We start from the raw sequence: 23,414 nt of genomic DNA on the forward strand, positions 1-23,414 counted from the left end.
GTGTCACTGATTCATGGAAAAAAGTGATATCTGAAAATTGCACAATGTTTTCATGCTCAGTCTGATTTCAATAAAGCTTCTTCAAATTGTTTTACTCTATTCTACTCATTCTAGGCCCCATTTTATCAAAAGATAAAATCGATTTTAAATTTCCTTACCACAGAGGCTGCCATAGACTTACAATTGCAATCAACTATATAATCAATTTTAACTCTTCATAAAACAGGGCCCAGATCAACTTTCACATAGAAAGGCATTTCAACTTGAATCCATGGAAGGGATCAGCAAGGTGGTTTGGTGAGATCTGCTTCCATCAACCCTGCCAGAGTGGAAAATTAATTAAAGCAAGTAGAGATATTAAGGTGACTTATCTGTTACACGCTATTTATATCATTATCAAGGCTTAAATCAAATGTTCAAGGTATTTCAAAGTGATGATGAGCAGTAATCTGATATGATTGTTGGTGCAAATACAAACCCTATGAAGAAAGCTATCTGTATACCTTGTGGAGCATGAAGTGACCTCCAAGACATTTGTTAGCATCGTAATAGCACAATGTCTAATAAGCTGTGTAGAGACAGTGAAAAGGCGGCTACTAGCAATTAATGTGGACATACATGCATGAGTACATATATACATGTATGTATGTATGTATGTATGTATGCATGTATGTATGTATGTGTGTGTGTGTTGATGTATGTCTTGTAGTGGCACACACTGATTTCAAGACATTTGTTGACATCGTAACAGCAGAATGTCTGATGAGATATGCAGTGATAAAGTGAGAAAGGCAGCTCTTTGCAGATAATGTGTACATACACTGTAGATGCATAATAATGAATATTTGTGTGCATATGCATATATATTTCCATATGTATGCATGTATGCGTGTATGTATGTGTATGTATGCATGCATGCATGCATGTTGTGTTCTTGTCAAACTTTCTTTGTGCCTTTCCCTATATTACCAATTTTCACTGCATAAGACTTATGGTAGTGTAATGACAGGAATATACAGTATCTTGAGGACAGAGTATAATTGGAACCTGAAGAAAACCATTCAAGCCACATCTTGATATAGTTTCTCTGTAACCAAAGAAACAGAGTGCATGCCTCCTCCTTACTGGACGGCTTCTCCATCAAAGCCTAGACTTGATTAGGTTATGTGTTTTGTGATATCACCTTTGGGCCAACTATTAGTGATACTTGAGGATTTTACGATCAGCAGTTCCATTTCTGAAACACTAGGCCTGTATACAAAGACATGTGAAGACTGAGTTTGGCCCTTGTTAGAGTCAAAGCTGGTCTTAATAAGTCAAATTTTTAACTTTGAATCATCTGTACTCATAAATACTTTCGAAGTTCTTCTAAAGGCACTAGAGAGGAAAGCAATATTCACAAGATTAAAAAATTAGAAAGTCCTGTGATGGTAATACATGTAGTCAGAAATTCATCAGCAGAAATGTTTTCCTTCCTCATGGTTTCTTGACAATCTATTTTATTCACACTCATGATTTTTGTATGATGTGGATGAAATGTTACTTAAAGTTTTTGTTTGTGCATTGTTGTTGATTGATGGATTACCAAAACCAAAGATAAAGCTATCAATACAAATTATCACTTATAATCAAAGAAAAGGTGTGAGTTTGGAGTGATTTGTGCAATGTTGGTTTGGTGTTATTTCAATTTTGTTTGCTATTTACCATTCAAATGTTGTCCAGGTTGTAAAGAAACTAGTTATGAGACTAACTCATAATGTCCAGTTGTCCAGCACCAGTCATCCAGAAGTAAAAGCTGGTTTCCCCGAGTATTTGATAACATCTCTGGACAGACTACCTTCTGTTTTCTATTGTTTCACCCATAAGAGTACCACATTGCACAGCCACTTTTGGGCTACACTTCATCCTTCTGTGTCTCAGATTGGAGTTCTGCAATGCGCATTTGTGACATCCCGGGCAAACAAGTCACCATGCAGATTGGAATTAGTTTTATGTCAGGGCAATCATTATCCGAGCATGGCAAATAGATTCTGCTGAGAGTATCAGCAATGACAAGGTCTTTTCCTCGTTTGTATTGTACACACATCAGGGGCCCGTTGCATAAAAGTTACAATTATGGTAACTTTGCCATCCAATGGTAACTACCATGGCAACAATACTCAACAGCCAATCAAAATCAAGAATTCCATGGAAGTGACCATTGGATGGCGAAGTTACCATATAGTAACTTTTATGCAACAGGCCCCTGGTACTTTTGCAGTTTTAGGAGCATGCGTTGGAGACGTGACGGGGTTTCGGATAGAGGCTTTTTGACGATCGATTCAAGCGGTTTGTGGTCCGTTTCTACGAGAAATTCTCTGCCGAACAGGTATTGGTGGAATTTATTGCAGGCAAAAGTAACCGCATATAGCTCCTTTTCAATCTGCGCGTATTGCTAAGCCCTCGACTTGCATAAGCTATGACATGGAGCCTCCTGTCTTCTCCCTCTTGATACAGGGCAGCGCCTAGTCCTGTACCGGAGGCGTCCGTGTGCAGCACAAAGGGTCTCTCGTAATCCACGAACCCAAGGACGTGAAGTTGTGAGTTTGTCGATTATGGTGTTAAAGGCGCCTTGACACTTTGGGGTCCAGGCAGGCCCAAAGGGCTCGGTCCGTCTTCGTAGCTTTTTGTCACATCTTGTTTGGGACTTCCCTTTTCGTTTCTGTTTCAGATAGCAACCAGCAGTCAGGGCTTTCAGTGGCCTTGCTATGGAAGAGTAATTCTTGTTAAAATGCCTGTAATATCCGGCAAACCCGAGGAAGGACTTTAGCTCTTTGACGTTGGTTGGTATGGGCACGAGCACATGGCCTCAATCTTTGCCGGGTCCATCATCACTCCTTCTGCAGAGATAATATGACCCAGGCATCTGACCTTGGATTGGAAAAACTGACATTTCTTGAGGCTCAGTTTCAGGCCATACTCCATTAGGTGGTCGAGGACGCGAAGGAGGCGTTCTTCATGCTCCTCCTCAGTTCTTGCGAAGACGATGATGTCGTCCAGATAGACGAATACTTCTCTCTGATGGAGGTCTCCCATACATCTTTCCATAAGCCGCTGAACCGTGGCTGGAGCATTGGTAATACCCTGGGGCATACCATGGAATTCATAAAACCTAAAGGGACACCAGATTGCTGACTTCTGTTTGTCTCCTTCCTCAAGCTCCACTTGGTAGTAGCCCAATTTAAGGTCAAGGCAAGAGAACCACTTGGCCCCATTCATGGAATGCATGGTATCTTCAATTCAGGGAATTGAATACTGGTCCTGTACGGTGCGATTGTTGAGTTTCCTGTAGTTAATACACGGGTGCAAGTCCCCATTTTTCTTGCGAACCAGTACAATCGGGAGGCGAATGGGCTCTCAGATTCACGGATAATGCCCTTATCCAAAAGGTCCCTGAGGTGGTTTCGGGCATCTTCATAGTCAGCAGGTGGTATCCGGCGGCATCCTTCTCAGAAGGGAGTCTCGTCAGAGAGGTTTATCTTGTGTTTCACTGCGCCGGTGCACCCAATATCGAGGTCATCCTTGGAAAAGACGTCGCGGTATTCCTGAAGTTTCTTTTGGACCCGAGACATCTTCTCTTTGGAGAGTGGTGATCCCCGAAAACTTGCTGTCAAATCAAGCTCGCCGGGGTTGGGTAGTTGAGTGATTGGTGCCAAAATGCCGGGTGCCAAATATTCTAGCTCTCTAGACGCCAACTGTGGGTACTGGCAGCTAAAGTTGGATGAGGAGAGTTCAAAGCTGTGTACAGCTGTACTTTCAATACGCCATATGGAAGGTATCAGATGAATTGTAGTTCAGCAAGGCTTCTCTCCTCTGATGAACTGGTCTCTTGCCTCTGTGTCACTTGAGTGGGAGGTTGCTCACTACTGGGAGAGTAGTTTCTCACAGTCATCTGCAATTTCATGAAGTCCTTTTGACATTCTGTCATCCAGATCTCCTTTGCGTTGAATTCTGCATCATCTTCCAGAGCCATGGTGTATCTGTCATGAGCTTCAAGCACCTCTTGGTACCTAAGCCTCTTCATATTTGGTGAATGAAGACTGCATTTCTGCCCTGGTCCGGCTCTGGTCGATGAGCATCTGCAATCTATGACCAAACCTAGTGAGTCTGGCTTTGGTTCCTCTCTGTTTCAGTCTAAGGGACTTCTTTCCATCTTCTGCCATCCTGGGTCCTGTTGCATAAAACTTTCTTAGCAACCTTAAAAAATTCAGGTTGGGATTTGCCCAACCTGAATTTTTTAAGGTTGCTAACCTAAGAACGTAAAATTCGTTGCATAAAAACTCTGGTTGGGAGCTTCCAACCGGAATTTTGTGATTTCAACCGGAAAAACAATCCGGTTGGAGTTTTATGCAACGGGCCCCTGGTGTGCATATCTTTCAGTCCCTCGGAAACTGAATGCTATGGATGGCTCAATGGTAAACCAGAAGATCCTGCTTGACATTGTCTTGTTATGACCTCTGTTGGTCTCTTATTTTGTTTCCTGCCTCAATGTTGACACTAGGTGACTAACAGGAGAACAGTTGGTCACTCTTAATTCAATTTCTTTTCTCAGAACTTTAAAGGGATGATATAGTACTGGTGGAGATGAGGATTGGGCTTTTAACTTTTTGTGAGATACCAAGAAATTACTTATAAAATAGTAAGGAGCATACCATTCTAAGAGGAAGTCAAAGTTTATTTGATGAAAATTGTGTTTGGAATGGCTGTGACAACCAAAAACAAAGTAAGACAAAGCAATCCTGATAAAAAGTGGGTCCCACCTTTTATTGGGATTGCTGTTTTGAATATCTCAGCCATTTCAAAACCAATTTTTATCAAATGAATGTTGAATTCCTCTTGAGATTACATGCTCTTTTACACTTTATAAGCCTGATTCTTATTACCTCAACAAAAATGATAGAAACCTGAAGTTAGATCTTAACCAAAACTATACAATCCCTTTTAGTCTTTCTCTGCTAATCCCTTAGCTGACAGACATTCCTCCCTTTGGGGTGGGACTACTGAAACTAAATAGAAAACAAAGAACTTTCCCACAAAAAGCCGTGCTCACTTGTTCCTGATAAGGTATACATTTTCCTGCCCACTTCACATAGCCTACTGTAGTATCTGTAATAGAAAGAAAACGCAGAAATTAAACCAAAAAATATGACAAATTGTTAGTTTGCTCAACAGAAGTCTAAACTCAAGTGTGGTAACTTGTGAGCTAAATTTAGTCCTTGAAAGGGATAGGCCTACAATTATCACAGCAAGTCCTTTGCATTATAGACCCTCCTATATCAACTACAGGATAAAATGAAGTGTAACATGCATTGTAACTCTCAATATTAGAGACCTATTTGAAACAAGGAGTAACTTCTTTCTTCAATCTGTTTTGTATGTTCTGGTTTGCTGGTGTTTGACATGGGTCACTCATGAAACTTCTGTGATATAATTATTGAGCAATATGTGTGTTCCTTGTGCTGTCACCCTATAAAGAGAGCTCACATAATTAATGTACGTACTTAAGTAGATCATTTGGAAATTATGGAGTTATCAATTTATCTCTGGATTACAATTTAAGTAGATTGGGTCATAATTTGGTACTTTGATGTAGAAATTAAAAGTTTTAATGTCAAATACCCAAATACTCAAGTACCGGTATCAAAATTTCATAAAGTTACTGAAATATGGAAATGATATCAATTTTTGGGTTAACAAAACTTACAGAAATACACTGATTATTGCACTATAACACACTTTGTGAGTTTACTGAAGTCTTATGAATAAAATGTTCTACTAGTGTAGTAGAAGCACGAGTTAATGCAGTGGCGTACCGTTCTCAGCTTTTGATTCTTTTCCGAGACTCTGCAGAAACAGTTCCTACAGCTTATGCCCTCGATTAGTGATATTAAATTCATTGTCATGAAATATCCACAGCTGCTTCTTCGTGCTGAATTCTCATTCTGTTAACGCTATAAATGTGGCTTCTGTTGAGTATTGAGCATGAAGTGAAGTGATTGATTTGTGTAGTTTCAGGTGGTTGCTAAATATCTGTCTGCATGAGAAGAGTGCAGTAGCCACGTGTAGAGGTGGAGAGATAAAATACAATGTACAGAAATAAACACCCCTTCCTTACCTCACTGCCCCCCCCCCCCCCCCCCCCCCCCCACACACACATGCATTGCAAGCACACACACCCTATGCACATACCATATTGAGTACATGGAAAGCCAATCTATAGTGGCAAGGCAGCTGTTTCATTACAGTATAAAGATTCTGGAATAATTTAGCGCATGAACATCAATCACATGACGTGCAAAGAAAAAAATGCACATGGACAAATGAAATACAATTCATATCTTCAGTATCATTTATTATATATTCATAGAATGAAAAGAAAGGAAAAACAAATTAATATTAAGTAGAATATTTGTCTCTTGTATATCTAAGCTGAGCACTGTTTTTAATGATTAAAACACTGCATTCAAACTCAAAAAGACAGTTAATCTTTGTTTTCCACTTGATTTCCACATGACTGCATTCTGGTTTCATATTGTGTTCTGTCAAGTGACTCATTGAGAGAAGTGCTAAAAAAGAGAACACACATTTGCCACTGTAGCAATACGTGTATATTTGCACATGCATAAGGAGAAGATGAGACAAAGTGACCGTCAAGCCCAAATCTAGTCCACATATTCATTTCGTAGCCGATTATGATAACATTTCTGACCCCAATCACAACCAATTAATGTAGCACTGACAATTTTTAACAATTACATTTTTTGTTTAACCTGTGAAATTTGATCTATCAACTTTAGTGGTATGGCAGATTAAAACTGACACAGTCATAGATTTGTTTCCACAAAAATGTCCAGACCTAGCTACCAAACTCCAATCCTGGCAGAGAGCTGTAGGATTTTGCAAACTACTTGCTGCAATGACAATACTTCACTCAATTTTTGCTTCAGCGTGATTACATCAATGTCGTTAAAAAGACATACGGGATATCATCAGGCCTTTTGGTTGCTCTTAATTTTGCATCCTACATGTATTAGCATCTCACTATATTAGTCCGTATATTTCAAGGATGTAAGAGCTGCATCAAAGAGATAAATTTCCAAATCCTCATGTTCTTTAACAGCCATGGCAGATTATTTCAGGAACCCCGAAAGAGGAAACGTCACCTTATAATGCAAGTCATAGAGAGCTTCTTTGTCTTTGCTGTACAGCCAATGCCGTTTTCATGTCATAAAAATAAATATCGGCTGACACAACTATCAGTGCAGACATTTCAAAATCATTGACACCAATGAAGTGTTAGTAAATAAATAATAAAAAAATGTTGGGCTAAATCTAACAGAACAAACACATGGAACATCTAAACCAGGACAAATCAAATGTGTCTTGAAACAATCTGGCTAGAATAACTTCTAAAAATGAAACCGTTTGAAACCAAAACTAGTTTAATCATTCCTGATTTGAACACATTGATTTTTGTTTCATACACAATATTCCATGGCTAATTCCTTATTACGTAGACAAATGAACATTTATACACTATGCACATTTCTGACTTCATTTACAAACTCGAGTCATTCAGATATACATAAGAATCCATATATCCTGCACAGAGAACCAGAATTTGATTGTAGAGTACTCAACTTGGTGGAGGATTTAGGTTAGCATTGCTCTCTAGGTGAAGAAAACAAAAATATATCAGATGAGCACTTTGATTAATTAGCAGCTAAGCACAAGGATAGCACAAAGAGTTTGCATACTAGGGCACACCATGGTCATTTTGGAAGAGAAAGTTTAATCAAGTTTAATCAAAATGAACCATAGCACTGACAGTCTACACACATACAATCACATACACACACACATACATACACGCAGATACAGTGTTTACAAGCATAAAATAGATGGTCCAATTAAGTCAGACAGTATTACACTGATGCTCACAGACTGAAGGTGTCTGAGAAAAAAAAAAGGGCAAATTCACAGCGCAAATCCACACGCTAAGATTTTCAGAGGACACACAAGCTATACTAGCCTCACACAAGAATTCATCTATTTATTCAGTCTCTCGAAGTATGTGCATCTCTGTTATCTCAGCCAGTGAGCAGTCGAGTCCTCTCCTAGGTGTATTATTCTTCACAAGACTACACTGACCACAGGACCAAGAGGCAAGAGGAGTTGGATGAGGAGGAAAAGTCAGAGAAAGGGAGGTATGACCATGATTGAAACCTGATGACAAACTGCTAGAGGTGAGCAGTATGGGTTTTATATCACACCAATTATCATTATCTAGCCAAAGTATTTTCTCAAATTGTTTTCAGTCTAAAATATACACCTCTGTAATTGATACCACGATTAGAAATACAGTCATGAATTTTAGCGACTAGTTTGTTGTTCAGAAGTCAGGCGTGATATTTTCATGCTTTACTTTTTACAATGACATCTATACTTCTTGCCTGCAAGACTCAGTTTAGGGATGGTAGAGATACTCCAGTCAGTACACCCTGCCTATCCTTCAATTTAAAATATTGAATTTCTATTTCGAGTTACATTACCTTGGGTCCTTTGACCACATGCAGTTGGAGGAGACTTATTAATAACCAGACCTTCTACCGACTGAGGCAGATTATCCTTGAAGAGATCAAGGTCAAGATCCTTGAGAAGTTCAACTCGTTATTGAGCATGCATAATTACATCTACAAAGATTGATCACCAGCCAGTAATTTCTGGTTGCTAAATATCCTTCACTGTTTGACATGTAGTTACAGTGACATTTGCAATACTCTAGTAGTAGGGAAATCTAACCAGACCTAAACAACACACAACATAGATAAATGGGAAGGGTAGAGAATTAGAAATAGTATACGATACAGTGGAACATTTCACCCTATTGTTGATATGATACGGATTGCAAATGGGCAATCGAGTACAGATGCAAAGGACAGACTGAAGTACTACCAATCGACATAAATAAGCAAAGACTGGACATATAAAACATGGCTACGTAAGAAATTAAATAACTCATATACCATTTTTCTAGTAATATGTCAATCAGAAAACGCACTCCTTTAAACAATGCATGGAAAAGTGAGGAAAGTGGATAATCATGACAAATGAGAAAATGCAAAACTCGACTTTGATATAGTAGTATGGCTGTCTTTCGACTAATGTACCTAAACCGGGCAGGCATTTGTACAAAGGAATACATTGGTTCCAGAGGTTAGCTACTACACTGATTTAAACCTAACAACTTTCACGCATTCAACAACAGCCATCAAAAAAATTATATGCAATAGCTTTTACACGTGTACACTGAAGTTACCTCCTCACATATGAAGACATTTAATTCAAGTTCTGTGTCCTCTTGTTATAAGTGACCCCTCCTGATTTTAATATTGATCCTCCACAAAACCGAGATTTGTATAATATTTGCCAGGCAACACTGAAACATTCCGGAGTCAGTTTCTCACAACGCTGTATCATATCATCATCTGGAGACGCTCCAAATAATTCAATCTGTACATATACATAAGGAATAGCGTAGTGATAATAAATTACAATTGAAGAGTAATGTACAGATTTCAGATACTGGTACCATAGCCAGTTTCTTGAGATTACATTCTTGGGAGCAGCCGAGTTTAAAAAAAAAAAGTTGCTCAGTAAATTCATATCACATCCATTCATGTCAAGAGAAACACTAACACCCACAAAACTTCCTAATTTCCTTTTTTCACACCTCCCTATGTCCATTTCTCCAAACTAATCACTTAAACCCCAAGGAACAGTCATTATACACCAGGCTCAAATCACAACTCCTTGCACACAGACTAAGATGTGCAAACCATTCTCATCCATATACAGACTGAATAGTATAAAAGAAAAATCAAGAAAACATGAAAAAGGGCTAGAATCATTAGTCATGATACAAGACAAACTGCCACTTCAATCAGAAATAAAAGGATGATGAAAAAAAGAACAAAAAGAATACAATAAATTTACTGATCTAGATAATATCCGGCTATACCACAGTCATCATGTAATATGATTAATCCTTTGTGTGGCAATTGCAATTGTCTCATTCCGTGTAGTCCGATATCAGAGATACAGGTGGGGGAGAAAAACTGATCGCATAATTTTTGTAACAGCTTGACAATTTCTTGCTCAAAGTTTTCTGCTCTTGTGGGACACCATACTTCTCATAGCAGATATCCATCGACTACCTTCAGCATCCCAGCATGTCGACTAACAAATCAAACTTGTCTCCCTGGCACACTCTGGTATCCTTTCCAATCGATTCCCAGCCATCTCAGAGTGACCCAAACCTTGCGGGTGCAGGAAAGCTCGCTGCTCTGGAGGGATGAGAGTCCAAAGGGCAAATGCCGGCTGCATCAGACAAAGACTTTAGCAAGGGCGTCGGCTCCACCGCTGGCGATGTAGGGCTTGGAGGGGTGGAAGGCCACGTCATAGATGGATTCATCAAACTTTTTGCGGTGCGACGTGATTTCTTGGACGCAAGTTTTGCTATCAAGGTTCCAGAGTCTGATTGAGCAGTCATGACCTGTTGGAGAAAAATCATTTCATTTAGTGATGGTTTGTGGATATCATTTTACTATACAATTACAGTAATAATTGCTTAGTGCTTTAAACATTTCATTATCTTAGCAATAGTTGACGTCATCAATTCAATCCATGTGTTCAGTGGATATCAATTACATTATATAACTTTGATGGTAAATTTTGGATACATATCAAATCACATTATCTTAAGAAAAGCTTGGGACTATCAGAGAAAGTCTGTTGATAGTTAGTTGATTTCATTGCAAACTTGAAAGAAATATTACATTCACTTAATGGGCACATCAATCAATGTGAGTGTGCCATCTAACCTCTGAGACCTATGACTTGTTAAGATATCCTCAGTATTCTCCAAACACACTTTTTCCTTCCCAGACTAAAGTCTTAATACCGTACAGTTACTGATGAAGAGCAAACTAGTCTCAGATGGTTGCATCTCGCCTTCAGATGCAATGCATGAAAGCTCTACTGTAAAATTAGCAACAATCACAGCATGGAACTTTCACAAATTACCGTAAAAAAAGAATGAGTATACCACATCTACTAGTAATACAGGGATTTGTTGAATATGCATTGCTGGTCGATACATCAAAAACACTCAACAAAACTGAATGTGCAATTTAAACAATTTGGAAGTGTAGTTGCAATCATATTTGATTGTCATACAGTGGTACAAGTCAACTCACTTGTACAAGAGCATACAGTGTACAGCATTGTACTAGCACTCTATGCATTGTGTAGACAAAAACTTTTTGCATGCATTTTACTTTCATGAGTCCTGGCTCATTGCAAAATTTGTGAAAGTTTTAAAAATGTGAAAATTTCTGGTTTTACAGTATATCATACGAATATGTGAAAAAAAAAAAGAAATGCAAAGAACTGAAATGGTATTCTTTGACACAGTTTAAAATATGCAGGGTAAGAGATGTACAGGGTGGGAAGAGTGGTTGGACTAAGAAAACTACTGCACTTACTTCCAGACAAGAGGTAGAGTCCATTGGGGTCAACGGCCAAGCAGGTCACAGCATCCAGATGAGCCACCATACTGTGAACCATTTTACCTACGAAGTCAGAGAGCACAGATTCAGTGGTTAGAGTACATTGTCTGAAAAATTGAGATTCAGCAGCTGGAATACATAAGCAAGCTTTAGATCAGCAGCGCAAACATGAAGATGACGCTATTGGGCTAAAAATGGTGTTCTGCACATGTGCGAGACAGCTGTTTCCATTGTCTAATCCGGGAGGCTGCGTCGTCTTGGTGTTCGCATCGCTGATCTAAAGCTTGCTATTGTCAGAAAGGAGCAAAGATTATGTGGTATGTAAAAACTCTCATTTTAATAAAAAAAACAAATTATCCTTTGATGAAGGCTACATCATTACACATAAATTTGTGTGATAAATGTGCACACCTTTATAGCATCAAAATTATCTTCTGCGACCATCAGCGGCTTTTTTTAGTTTCCCTCTGAAACAGACTGTCTTCATGACACTAATCAATATCTTCATGCTACTTATAACACTGATAAAAGTGAATGAATGAAATCTACCACTCACTTGAGTATTGATAACCATGTGCCACTGTTGATGTTATCTTCATCTATCTTCTTACCCGATTACCTGATAACACCAGAAGCTACTACTCAATCTTATCATCTTTTAAACAACACAAATTGACAATTCATGCTAAGACTGACAATATATATGACTTCTCACTATACTCTGATAACTGACACAGCACATGTTGTTTGGTGTATCTGCTAAAATCTTAAATAACAGATAAAATAATAACAGTTTATAATGTGACAGACAAATAACAATAATTATTTTATACTGCGACATAATGAGATGGAAATGCTAAAAACACACACAAAAAAATTAGAATATGAAGTTTAGGTAATGATGGACATAATGTCAAACTATACTCAATTTTCATTGAGATGGCAAACTCACCACTATTGTTGTCAAAGAAGCGAATATGCCTGTCTTCATGTGCTGTGATGGTGATGGGCAGTGTTGGGTGACTGGCCACTCTGTTGATCTGGCTACTAGCTGCATCTGTTATCACAACAAGGCAAAAGTTTGACAGATCACAAACATATGGCCTTGGGTTAAATCCAATGCCACTCCTGCCTCATTTCTATTACTTCTTGCACAACCTACCTTCTTCTTGTTGTTTTTCGGGTGGGGGAGATGTATGTAAGAAAACTAAAGTGCTACATGTAGCTGAACTGAGTCCTAATTGAAATCTGAATTTCAATGCTGGTATGCAAGGAATGGTACTGAGAGTGGATGTCATTGCTCAAAATTGGTTGATTTCTCCGTTCACGTCAACTAACAGAGAGCAACATCTGATCAGTGAAGCAAAGAAAAAACAATACTTTGAAATAATGATACCTTGGACAATTATTCATCAAATGTTAACACAACATACACCTACCATGGTATTTGGTTATACAAAATACATCTGGCTGGCTTACTGACTTGTAATCCTTGAAACATGAAAGTGAAACTCGAGGTAATATGATTTATTCTACAAACAACCAAGTAGTCAATCATGAGAGAAATACTGTCACATCTAAAAGTACTCTCTCTCTTTCACAGAGCATGAGAGAAGCAATTAGGATGGAGTCATGCCCTCCTACAACATGGCAGATACTCACACCAAGAGATTGCACAGATGACCACAGGGGTACATTTAAACAGAGGAAAGACTCCTCAATGAGCTTTCTCTGAAATGTGCCAGAGAACAAGTGTTGCGGGGTCTGCTATGTTGATTCACCATCACTTAAGCAGCAGAATGACGCTAAGATTCTATATCTGACACAGACTTTAATGCCTTTTTAGTTTTACGGTGAAGGGGCAAAGTGACCTTCCTCTGGACGTGGTTCAACTCACCCGAGGGTAACCTACTGTCCAGCTTGATGACCTTCTTGGCTGTCTCAAGGTCATAAACGGCTACTTCTGCCGATGTGAAGCCTACAGTGATCTGACTGGTGTCACATCTCACAAAGTCAACTGAGGTGGGAGCACCGAATGCTGGAGATAGAATGCATAAAAGACGATCAGTGATCATTCCTACAAGTTGAGAATCTGCACTCTAATTTTTAGTTTGCAGTCAGTTGCACCATTTAGATACAAAATAGGCCATACATGCATGCTGATGAGGATATTTCGAAAGATGAATAAATATTTTAAAAACCAGGACTCTGTGGTGCTTACAAAACAGTCTTACCTGAGTTTAATCGGCTACAAGATAATCCTCTGGCATAAACTTTCTACTTTCATTAATGTATACAAACAAAAATGTGTTAACACCTATAAAAATTTGGGAGTAACTTTGAAAAATACTCAGATATGTTGGAATCAAATTATGAGATACAGCAGGTGTGATACTATCGCCCACACATGTCATCAATACAAGTACAGCATATTACTTCTGGAAAATGGGCACCACATCTAAACTTTCCACACTAGCCAGTGTCCTATGACAAGAAAACATTTCAAGGAGTAAACTGAATGTGAGAAAAGGCTAGTGTCAGACCTGTTTCTGCTGTGATGGTGGTGAGTAGCGGTGACTTTTTGCTGGGGCTCCACAGCCTCACCGTGCCGTCTGCTGAACACGACACCAAGCTGTTCTTAGTGCCATCGTACGCCAGGCCCCACACTGCATTACTGTGCCCAACATACGTATCAGCCATGACTGAGGGGTCTGTTGTAAACAAAAATGGGAGAATCCAGAATAAATAATCCAAATCATCTTTGTTCGATAACTGCACAAGAGAATCTGTCGAACAGTGTTAGCTTAAACTTCAAGTCCAAGAAAAAAACTACATGTACAATAGTTGTATCTGACATACAGCATAATCACTGCTTTCTTTTTTCTTGCCTTATTCTCATCATTAGCATTAGAATTCATCTTCAACATCATCATGCCACACATAAAGATGATAGACTTCAATCAGTCAATTCGAAAAGACGCATATTTGATGCACTGTATGATAATGTGATCATTCAACTTTGGTCTTCATTCTCACTCTATGCCACTACCACATATACTCTACTCACAATTGTTTAATAATTGTGATGATAGAGGCCCTTCAGAGTATGTTTTGCTGGACACCGATGACAATTTGAAGCTATGCTTTTTTGTTTTGTCTTGTTTTGTTGTTGTTTTTCAAGAAACTTACCATATGAATCATAAGGATCGATGTTTGAACCAGGAATGTTCCAACATCTGATAGTGGAGTCGAAGCCACCACTAAAGCACTGCTCTCCATTACTGCTCATGGCCACACTTAAAACAGCGCCACTATGGAACGGGAACACAGTGAATACACAACATTCATATTGAGAAGATTTATGTCACACAATACACCAATTTTCTGTGATCATACACACGAATACCAACAATCTGCTAAACAACTGTTTCTTCACATTTTTTGCCTGACAATAGCATTGAAGGTATTTGCTGTCTCCACACTACCTTGTATTGTATCACTCATTAACGGAACCCCGTTCAGTGATTGGTCAACCTGGCATCATGTGACCAAACATAACATTGCTATGACACTGATCATGTTGTATCAAAGCTCAGATGGAGAAATGTGCTATACTCAATACTGTCACAGCATTTTATACAACAGGATGCTATACCATGCTATTGATTCAAGATTTTTCATCAGAAATAAGTGTAAAGTGCTATTGGCCTAATAGACCACTGTGTAAATCGCATCCACCCTGGTACACTGAACAATATATGACTGGGATTATTATTATTTTTGTGCAAAGATACAACGGATGGATATGAATACCATGGAATAGAGAATCACAGTACTCTATACACCAAGAAATGAGGGCATAAGTGAGCTGTCTGGTTGCTGTTTAATTGAGATATTTTGGCAGGAACTAAAGTACATGAATGTGAATGTTTCTAGTAAGGTGATACTCACACATGGCCTCTGAATGTATAAATAGGCTCAACATCTAGAGAAGCAGCTCTGGGGAGACAAAGGAGAAACACATCCAGTGTTAAGATGCATTGCCATGACAACCATTGTTGTATTCAACTCTTCATGTTCACAGCTGGCATTCAAAACTTTTGTAAGTCTAACACCAAAGTTTCGTTCTCACAAAAGGATCAAGGGTTACCATCTCATGAACGCAAGACTATTTGTATCTCTTACAAAACTTTTACATGTTGAATTAACAAACTGTAATTAGAAATTGAATTTCACAGTACTAATGGTAAAGACAGACCAAACAGTAGCTACAAAGGTGCATTCTCTATACACGCAACAAAAATCTATATCATTTTGTAAATAATGATTTGGTCTATGGAGCATCTTATTTAATAAAGTGAAAATCCAAATCCAAACCACTACAGTACTGCAAAACTGCAGTATCAATTTCACCAAGACATTTAAACTGAACGTACTTCTTGGCTGGCACGGTTTTCTGCAGGTTCCACAGCTTGAGTGTATTGTCTTCCGAGCCTGTAATCAGTACCGGCTCCTCAGGGTGAAACGCCAACGCACGCACCCCGTCAAAGTGGCTCCGTAACGTGAACTTGGGGTTCCATGTCTTGCGGAAGGTCTCCTTGTTTGCCGAGATCTACAAGAGAGGAATTTTGATGCACAGGAAATAGATACCTTACAATCTACTCACCTCACAAGGCTTCCTAGTAAAGCATGATATATAGCTTACACCACACAGGTTTTAATCATCATGGTATAAAATAGTCTATCTACTTCTTGAAACACAATGTGATATATCAAAGGGATCGTATAGTTTTGGTCAAGACCTAATTTCAGATTTCTAACATTTTGTGGTGAGATAGTGAGAAACCTTTTATGAAACATAAAAGAGCATGTAATTTCAAGAGGAATTCAATGCTTATTTGATGAAAAATGCTTTCAAAATGGCTGAGATATCCAAAACAGAGCAATCTCAATAAAAGGTGGGACCCACCTTTTTATTAGGATCGCTTTTTTTTACTTTGTTTTGGATGTCTCGGCCATTCTAAAACCGATTTTCATCTAATTACCTTTGAATTCCTCTTAGAATGGTATGCTCCGTACTATTGCATTTGAAGTGGTTTCTTGATATCTCGCAAAATGTTAAAAGCCAAATTCCTCATCTCCACCAATACTATACCATTCCTTAATTCTCAAATATCTCTTGCCTTTAAAAAATAATTACAACACTCATATACACAAAGTATTGTATAAACCTATATGAAATTCATATTCAAGTACTCTAGAAGAACATCAAATAAATCATATGAATCTACACAATGACATTTGTCTGTCAATAGGTGATGAAAAGATTCATCTGCATGTAACTAGTGCATACAATAAATATTCAACAGCTTGTGTAAACACACTACTGTTGTTTCCAGACAAGAAAAGACAAGATACTCACATCGTAGCTGAGTACATCTGCTTCATTTGTTATTGTTAATCCAGCCAGCTCACCAAGTCCCAGTGTCTCCAGGGCTTCTTCATCCCGCCCTAGGATACCTTGACGAGGGGCGCCCCCTATGTCTGCTAGACAGACAGTGGTCAGACACACAAACATCAACTCAGTTTCTCCAGTTTCACTCTTGTGTTTACTTTCCCAAACAGGGGAATATGGGGGGGGGGGGGGGGATTCTTTGTGGTCTTGCTACTCATGAAGTTTGAAGTTGTATTTTTTTCTTGGGGGGGGGGGGGTGAGGTGGACAACTGCTGACAATTCTTTTAAAAACAAATAGAATGATATTTACACAAAGTATGATTTGGATATTGCCATGGATGTAGACTGAATAACCTATCATAATGATAAAAATTATCCTGATACATATGAAAGGAATATGAAAGTTACCCCACTGCTGAAAATTAAACTTGAAAGATGAAATATTCAATCTACATCTTGCTACTGTCGATGAGCAAAATGAGGATAAGTACAGTCAAACTATTGAGTGATGGGGAGAGTGCGAGCAGCTCACCTGCTTCATCTGGGACGTCAATGTCCGGCCCCCCGGACCTAGAGCTCCCCACAGTGTTGGAGGGAGGGTTTACATCATCCAGGTTGGCCAGCATGGCTTGCAGTGCTGCTTTGTTGGGCCCTACAAACACAGACCAATCAACTCATCAGAATGCAGAGCACACAATACAGTAAGCACTACTACATGTGCCTACTGAGATTAGTTAAACATGTGCACACCGGGAAAATCATACAGTATACCTTGCAATATACTGTTCTAAATCTCAATTTTAAACATTATGACTGGAAAAACAGACCTACACACAAACAGTAATGGGAGAGAAATGCATAAATACATCTTTAACATTGAATTGATAGTGCTTATCAAATACCCATTATCGCCTTTCTGTCATATTAATGTCACATGTGGTTAAGAATTAAGACTTTCACTCTTTCTACATATTACAGATGGGATGTGAGAAACACACATAAAGCAGATTTCTACTTCGACAGGGCATGAGCAACTGGATATCTAGAGGTAATTTGATTAAGATTTGAGAAAAATTTGTATTTGTATTCAAGGGATCACCATTAGCAGGCCTCTATTGTGTGCTTTTTGTGATTCCTCCACTATAATTTTGTATACATGTCTGTTCTTTGACTGCATGACAAATTCTATTTCAATGCCTGACGTGGAATTTATTTCCATTCAATTCCAATTTGATTTAATCAAAAATCTAGAAACAGGGCTCTCGATCATAATCTTAGCTAATATTGATGAGCTTCACAGAAGTGAATAGGTAACATTAGTAAAAGATAGCAGGAGCTGAATATATCAATAATACATGTCATTCTATTTCCAGGGGAAACGTTGAAGAGAAGACTTGGGGGAGGAGAGAGAGAGAAATGCTCACGTCTGTCTATTCCTTTGCTCCTTCTTGACTTCTTGTATTCTTCCTTTAGTCTGTTCAGCATTCCCTGGTCCACACCCCACTCCTCTCCTGTGGGTGATAAGTCCACTCCTTTCTTACCTACAGTATGCAAGAGGATATAGAGGAGATGCATATCATTGGCAAATATATGTGACCCGCTACAACAAAAAGGTCCTAAAGTCGCGCACGGTCGAAGCCGTGAAAATCGAGTTTGAAGTCAGAGCATCATAATTGGTCAAAACTTACGATTTTCTGATTTTGACATATTATTGGAGTCTGACATGTCTTCTATCATCTGTCGAAATTTTGAAGCAAAATGATGAAAGGAAAGACCAAAAAATGGCGTTTTTCTGGGCCATGTTTTTGGCATTTCAACCAAGCAGAAACCGGTTCGAAAATTTGGATTGAGTGCCACAGACAGGCTCCGCCCCTAACAACGACCGGAGTGATCTCATTGGTCAGTTTGCTGCTTGCCGCTAACCGAAGCGTGAAGCTCGCACACTGCTAAGTCGACTGGTGCGTGCGGGCGGGGTGCGCTATGCCCAGCCGCTTCTCCTGGCATCCTGGTCACTGATTGGTCAGTGAGGAGACCGCCGACGCTGTGCTTGAATGAGCATTTCGGGGGTTGCTAGGGTTTACCTTCTATTGTCCGGAGGTGAAAACTGACTACGTGCCCCTTGATCGCGATTGCGTCGCAAGGAAAACTTTCAGGGCGCTTTTCTCGAAACAGTGATTTCCCATACATCTCGACATGCTCTCCTTTAAACATCGATATCTCCGCACCCGATTATTTTCATAAGATGTGTTATATATCAATTTAAAGCAGAAAGATTAGGGAATTTTGTCATGCAATTTTCAAATAATCGACCTCATCCGACTTTAGGATCATTTCGTTGTAGCGGGTCACATATGCCTTACTGCCATGATGGCTCACATGCACAGGATGTAAGCTAATGGTTTGGTTACTGGCAGGTTTTAGCTCATACTGCCTAGTTGCTTGAAAATTTACATGTCTGGAACATGAACATACCAAGGTGCCCCCAACCAGGAGTATGTGAGATGCTTTGGTTGCCTTTGAGGAAACTATTACAGTTTCATGTGAATGACATACCCAGACAATGAGGTGCAATGTTAGTACATAGTTACCTGACAGTCGATTTTTTCAACATTTTCTGTCAAGATCCTAAGTTTTTGTCAACCATTCTTCCAAATCCACAAAAGGTACACACTGATCATCAAAATGAACATATTACATAAAGTGCACTTTTTATCACCGGCCTGATTTTGGCTTGGACCAAATTGAGTAACTGGATGAACATTACTAGAAACCTTATCTCGCTTTACACAAAACAGCATGCTGTCAGATCAGCCAAGACTTCCTGAGATTATACACATCACAACACATGTACATCAGTAGGACTTAATATTTACAACATTGCATTGATTCTACTTTGTAACCAGTAAACTGAGAGAACAAATATACATGCATAGCATCTTTGCTGATAAACTAAAGGCCTCCATACACTTTCCCATCAATGGGTAGTTTGAGGTACTCATCCCTAGGTTGAAAGATAGAACTCACCACCTCCAAGGGACCAGTCAGGCCCCTCCCCAACGGTCCTAGACTCTCCAGCACCCTCCGTCTGTTCCGCCACCAAGAAGTCAAACTCGGCAAGGGCCTCCTCAGTGTCGGGGTCATCCACCACTTCCTCCATCCCAGCCATACCTTCATTGCCCACCAGTGGCTGGCTCTGAAATGGACAATAGCCACTGCCATTAGCATTCAAGCTTACTTTGCAGGTCATCTCAAAATACTCAGTCATATTACATCACCAAATGATCATCAAATGTATTCATTCACACACACACATACTATCACACTACATTCTCACCATGGTAGCATAAACTCCTGAATTATATCATTTTGGGTCAAACACATCTTCCTGATAACTATGTACCTTCACATAATATCTGCACATGTACTTTGACATTATATGGTACAACACTGCCATTATGGCTATTGTGTCTCTTGATGTGTAATGGGCTGCCTGTGAATGTTCAATGATTTGACGGAGAGAGAATGGCGAGTTGTCTACCTTCTTCTTCTTGATGACCGTTCCCATCTTGCTCCTGGACTCTCTGATGTCGCTCTCATCATCGGCTGCGATGCCCTCCTCCCCGTCCCCCTCCACATCCCCATCATCCTCCAGGTTCTCCGAGATGAAGTCAAATGTGGAGAGGACCTTGTCCAGCACGTTTTCAGGGAGGGTGTTGTGGATGCGTGGCTTCTCATGCTGCCTGTATGCACACAGCATGGATGTTGACATTGGTAAAGAAGGGTAACACAATCTATTTAACATAAAGCAATAACAAGCAATCATAACAACATTTTGAGAGCCCAAGAAACTTGAAGTGGTCAATACAACAGCCAGTGCCTATGGATTACCTTAAATGAGTTAAGAGTGCAATTCTGAAAACAAAATACATAGTTACAAGAACACTCTTCGATTAATGAATAAACAAAAATATTAAGACTGCAATATGTGTATGTGTTTGCCAGTTGTATTCATAGCAGATCTTTCATGTATTGATGTCATATGTACACGAGCTTGTCGACCACAAGCTAAACAAAGATCATTTCACACTATGACTTGGAAATTAGTATTTTTATGCTTTATCCAGAGGTGACAGCAGGAAAAAAGTTACAAGTACAGTGTATTTAGGATATCCCCTTGGGAGTGTATTTGATGAGGAACAAAATATGAATCAAGAAATATTGCTACAATGATACAAATCTCAAAAGAAATTAAAGAAACCATTCTGTGCTAAAATAGTTCCTTGAAAGGGGACATGCTCTTATTAAAGCTACATGTACTTGATATCAGAATTGTCATGGATGAGGTACTCAGAATAGTTGAGTGACAAAAATATAAGAGATCAAATAAAAATGATGTGACTAAAATTCAAGGGCTTCTTTCACTAAGAATACAATTGTATCACAAAAGAAAACAAGTTCCTTACCTCTTTGTCGTGCCCTGGTCAATGAGTCGACCCTGCTTGGATGGACTCTCACCATTGACTATTGGTTCTAGCTGCCCATTGGTCTCCAGACCAGGCCCTGTTCGTTCGTTTGGAGCCAGGCCAAGGAGTGACCGTACTCGATTTGATCTGACATCTAGAATGGTGTCTGTATAACCTATTTCTTGCAAGTATCTGTGAATGATTAAGAAACATATACAGTACACTCAAACTGATAAGGCATTCACTTTTTTTTTCATAAAGTATTAAAAAATGTCACTAAATGAAAACAGAATAGATACTTTGTATTCCATTTGCAAAAGTGTGCTTTTAACAGAACTTTTATTTTTTAATATAAATTCAATTACAATATTCAATCAATATGAAGTTTAGAAAGCTTTCTTTGTGAATCTACATATAATTCACTGTGGCTTCGCATCAAAGTACCAAAAAAACCCCAACATTTTCTTTTTTTAAATTGCATAGACTCATAAGCACACTGCCTTAAAAATAATTGTAGGCTTTGAAACTACAATATTGGCAGAGAGTCCTCCTTTAACACAATGGGGTAAACAAATACATTGTACTCCCCACTCATAAAAGCCCTCAAATCTCACTTAATATTGTATACCTCCCCAACACACAACACATGTACACACACACACACACACACACACACACACACACAGCATACAGAGACATAATTATCGATGGAAGTACACTGTACACCTTGCAATATCATCTGCTTCATTTACAATCAATATGGCAAATAGACCATACTACACTGCTGAATATGATTAGAACTGTAAACATCACACGAAAATTCATACTGCTGCGGTAGATTGCTAAAAATCTATCACAGCATATATAAAAAACTAAATGACACAAAGTCAGACATAGGAAAGAAGAGATAGAGATAGAGAGGGAGAGAAAGTACAGGACTAGTAGTCACATGTCATGTACGTATATGCACGAAGAGCAGTTTCCCTGACAATACAAATGGATCCATGTTCTTCAATATGAAAGTTGCATTTGTTTACCCACTTCCACCATCACCAATGATGAATTCACAATTGAAAGAGTTATAATGCATAGATCCATACGTCTAGTAAGAGATGTTGACCTTTCCCTACAGTAGACACACATCTCCATCCAAGCCTTCATACTGCAACAGACACTCTCTTTCTAAGGCTCCTTTATTCTCCCAATATAAATCCAATACATTCCAGAGCCAAGCTGGGTTCTTAAAGCACTGCTTTGTAAGCACAGTATCACACAGGGGATGAGTTAGCATTTCTGTTCCTAATGCCAGGTCAAATTTTGATGAATATGATTTTTTGCCAGCAGATGTACAAATCCAAAAGGAATGCAATGTTTATATCTTGATCTACTATATTCTGTTAAAATCTGTATTAAAGCTCTAGATTTACACCTACGTTTTCCATAATACATTATTGAACATGCCATTCTAATGACATGAAGCAAGATTACCTTTTGGTAATGCTACAATATAGACTTTGTTTAAGTAATAATAAACTGTATTGTAAAACCAGACATTTTCGCATGCATGAAATTTTCACTTTTTCAATTTTTTGCAAAGCCAAGATTTGTGAAATTAACTACATTAGCTCAAATGTTCTTGTCTACAGTATATAATGCATTTAATGACAGTGGTATTTGGTGAAAAAATTTCATTTCGCAAAAAAAGGCTTTCAGCTCCAATTTGAAAATGCCGCAAATATTTCTAGTTGACAGCACAGTATTGTCAAATGCTATCTTAGCATAATTCACTTGGGAAAACATTGAAGACAAATAAATCTTCAAGTATTTTGAAAGAATTATGCTGTTAAAGAAATAATCCATGAACATATTCTCTTACATGTACACAAG

General features: G+C 38.8%; 1 protein-coding gene across 1 annotated transcript in view; it reads right to left on the reverse strand.

Moving 5' to 3' along the window:
- Positions 1 to 9,715: 9,715 nt before the first annotated feature.
- Positions 9,716 to 23,414, reverse strand: part of LOC139718060 (striatin-3-like) — a 34,884-nt gene continuing 21,185 nt past the window's right edge. The window contains exons 5-18 of the mRNA XM_071629553.1: positions 21,528 to 21,719; positions 20,603 to 20,804; positions 20,089 to 20,257; positions 18,489 to 18,605; positions 17,597 to 17,716; positions 17,032 to 17,153; positions 16,046 to 16,221; positions 15,561 to 15,608; positions 14,799 to 14,920; positions 14,153 to 14,320; positions 13,507 to 13,647; positions 12,562 to 12,666; positions 11,586 to 11,672; positions 9,716 to 10,594 (exon numbers count right to left, since the gene is read on the reverse strand). Of these exons, the coding sequence (XP_071485654.1) occupies positions 10,425 to 10,594; positions 11,586 to 11,672; positions 12,562 to 12,666; positions 13,507 to 13,647; positions 14,153 to 14,320; positions 14,799 to 14,920; positions 15,561 to 15,608; positions 16,046 to 16,221; positions 17,032 to 17,153; positions 17,597 to 17,716; positions 18,489 to 18,605; positions 20,089 to 20,257; positions 20,603 to 20,804; positions 21,528 to 21,719 (1,939 nt within the window). The 3' untranslated portion in view covers positions 9,716 to 10,424. The remainder of the gene's footprint in view (positions 10,595 to 11,585; positions 11,673 to 12,561; positions 12,667 to 13,506; positions 13,648 to 14,152; positions 14,321 to 14,798; positions 14,921 to 15,560; positions 15,609 to 16,045; positions 16,222 to 17,031; positions 17,154 to 17,596; positions 17,717 to 18,488; positions 18,606 to 20,088; positions 20,258 to 20,602; positions 20,805 to 21,527; positions 21,720 to 23,414) is intronic.

The sequence above is a fragment of the Diadema antillarum genome, unplaced genomic scaffold, assembly GCF_040938485.1.
Source record: "Diadema antillarum isolate AM-2024a unplaced genomic scaffold, OU_Dant_1.0 scf00000087, whole genome shotgun sequence".
Taxonomy (NCBI): domain Eukaryota; kingdom Metazoa; phylum Echinodermata; class Echinoidea; order Diadematoida; family Diadematidae; genus Diadema; species Diadema antillarum.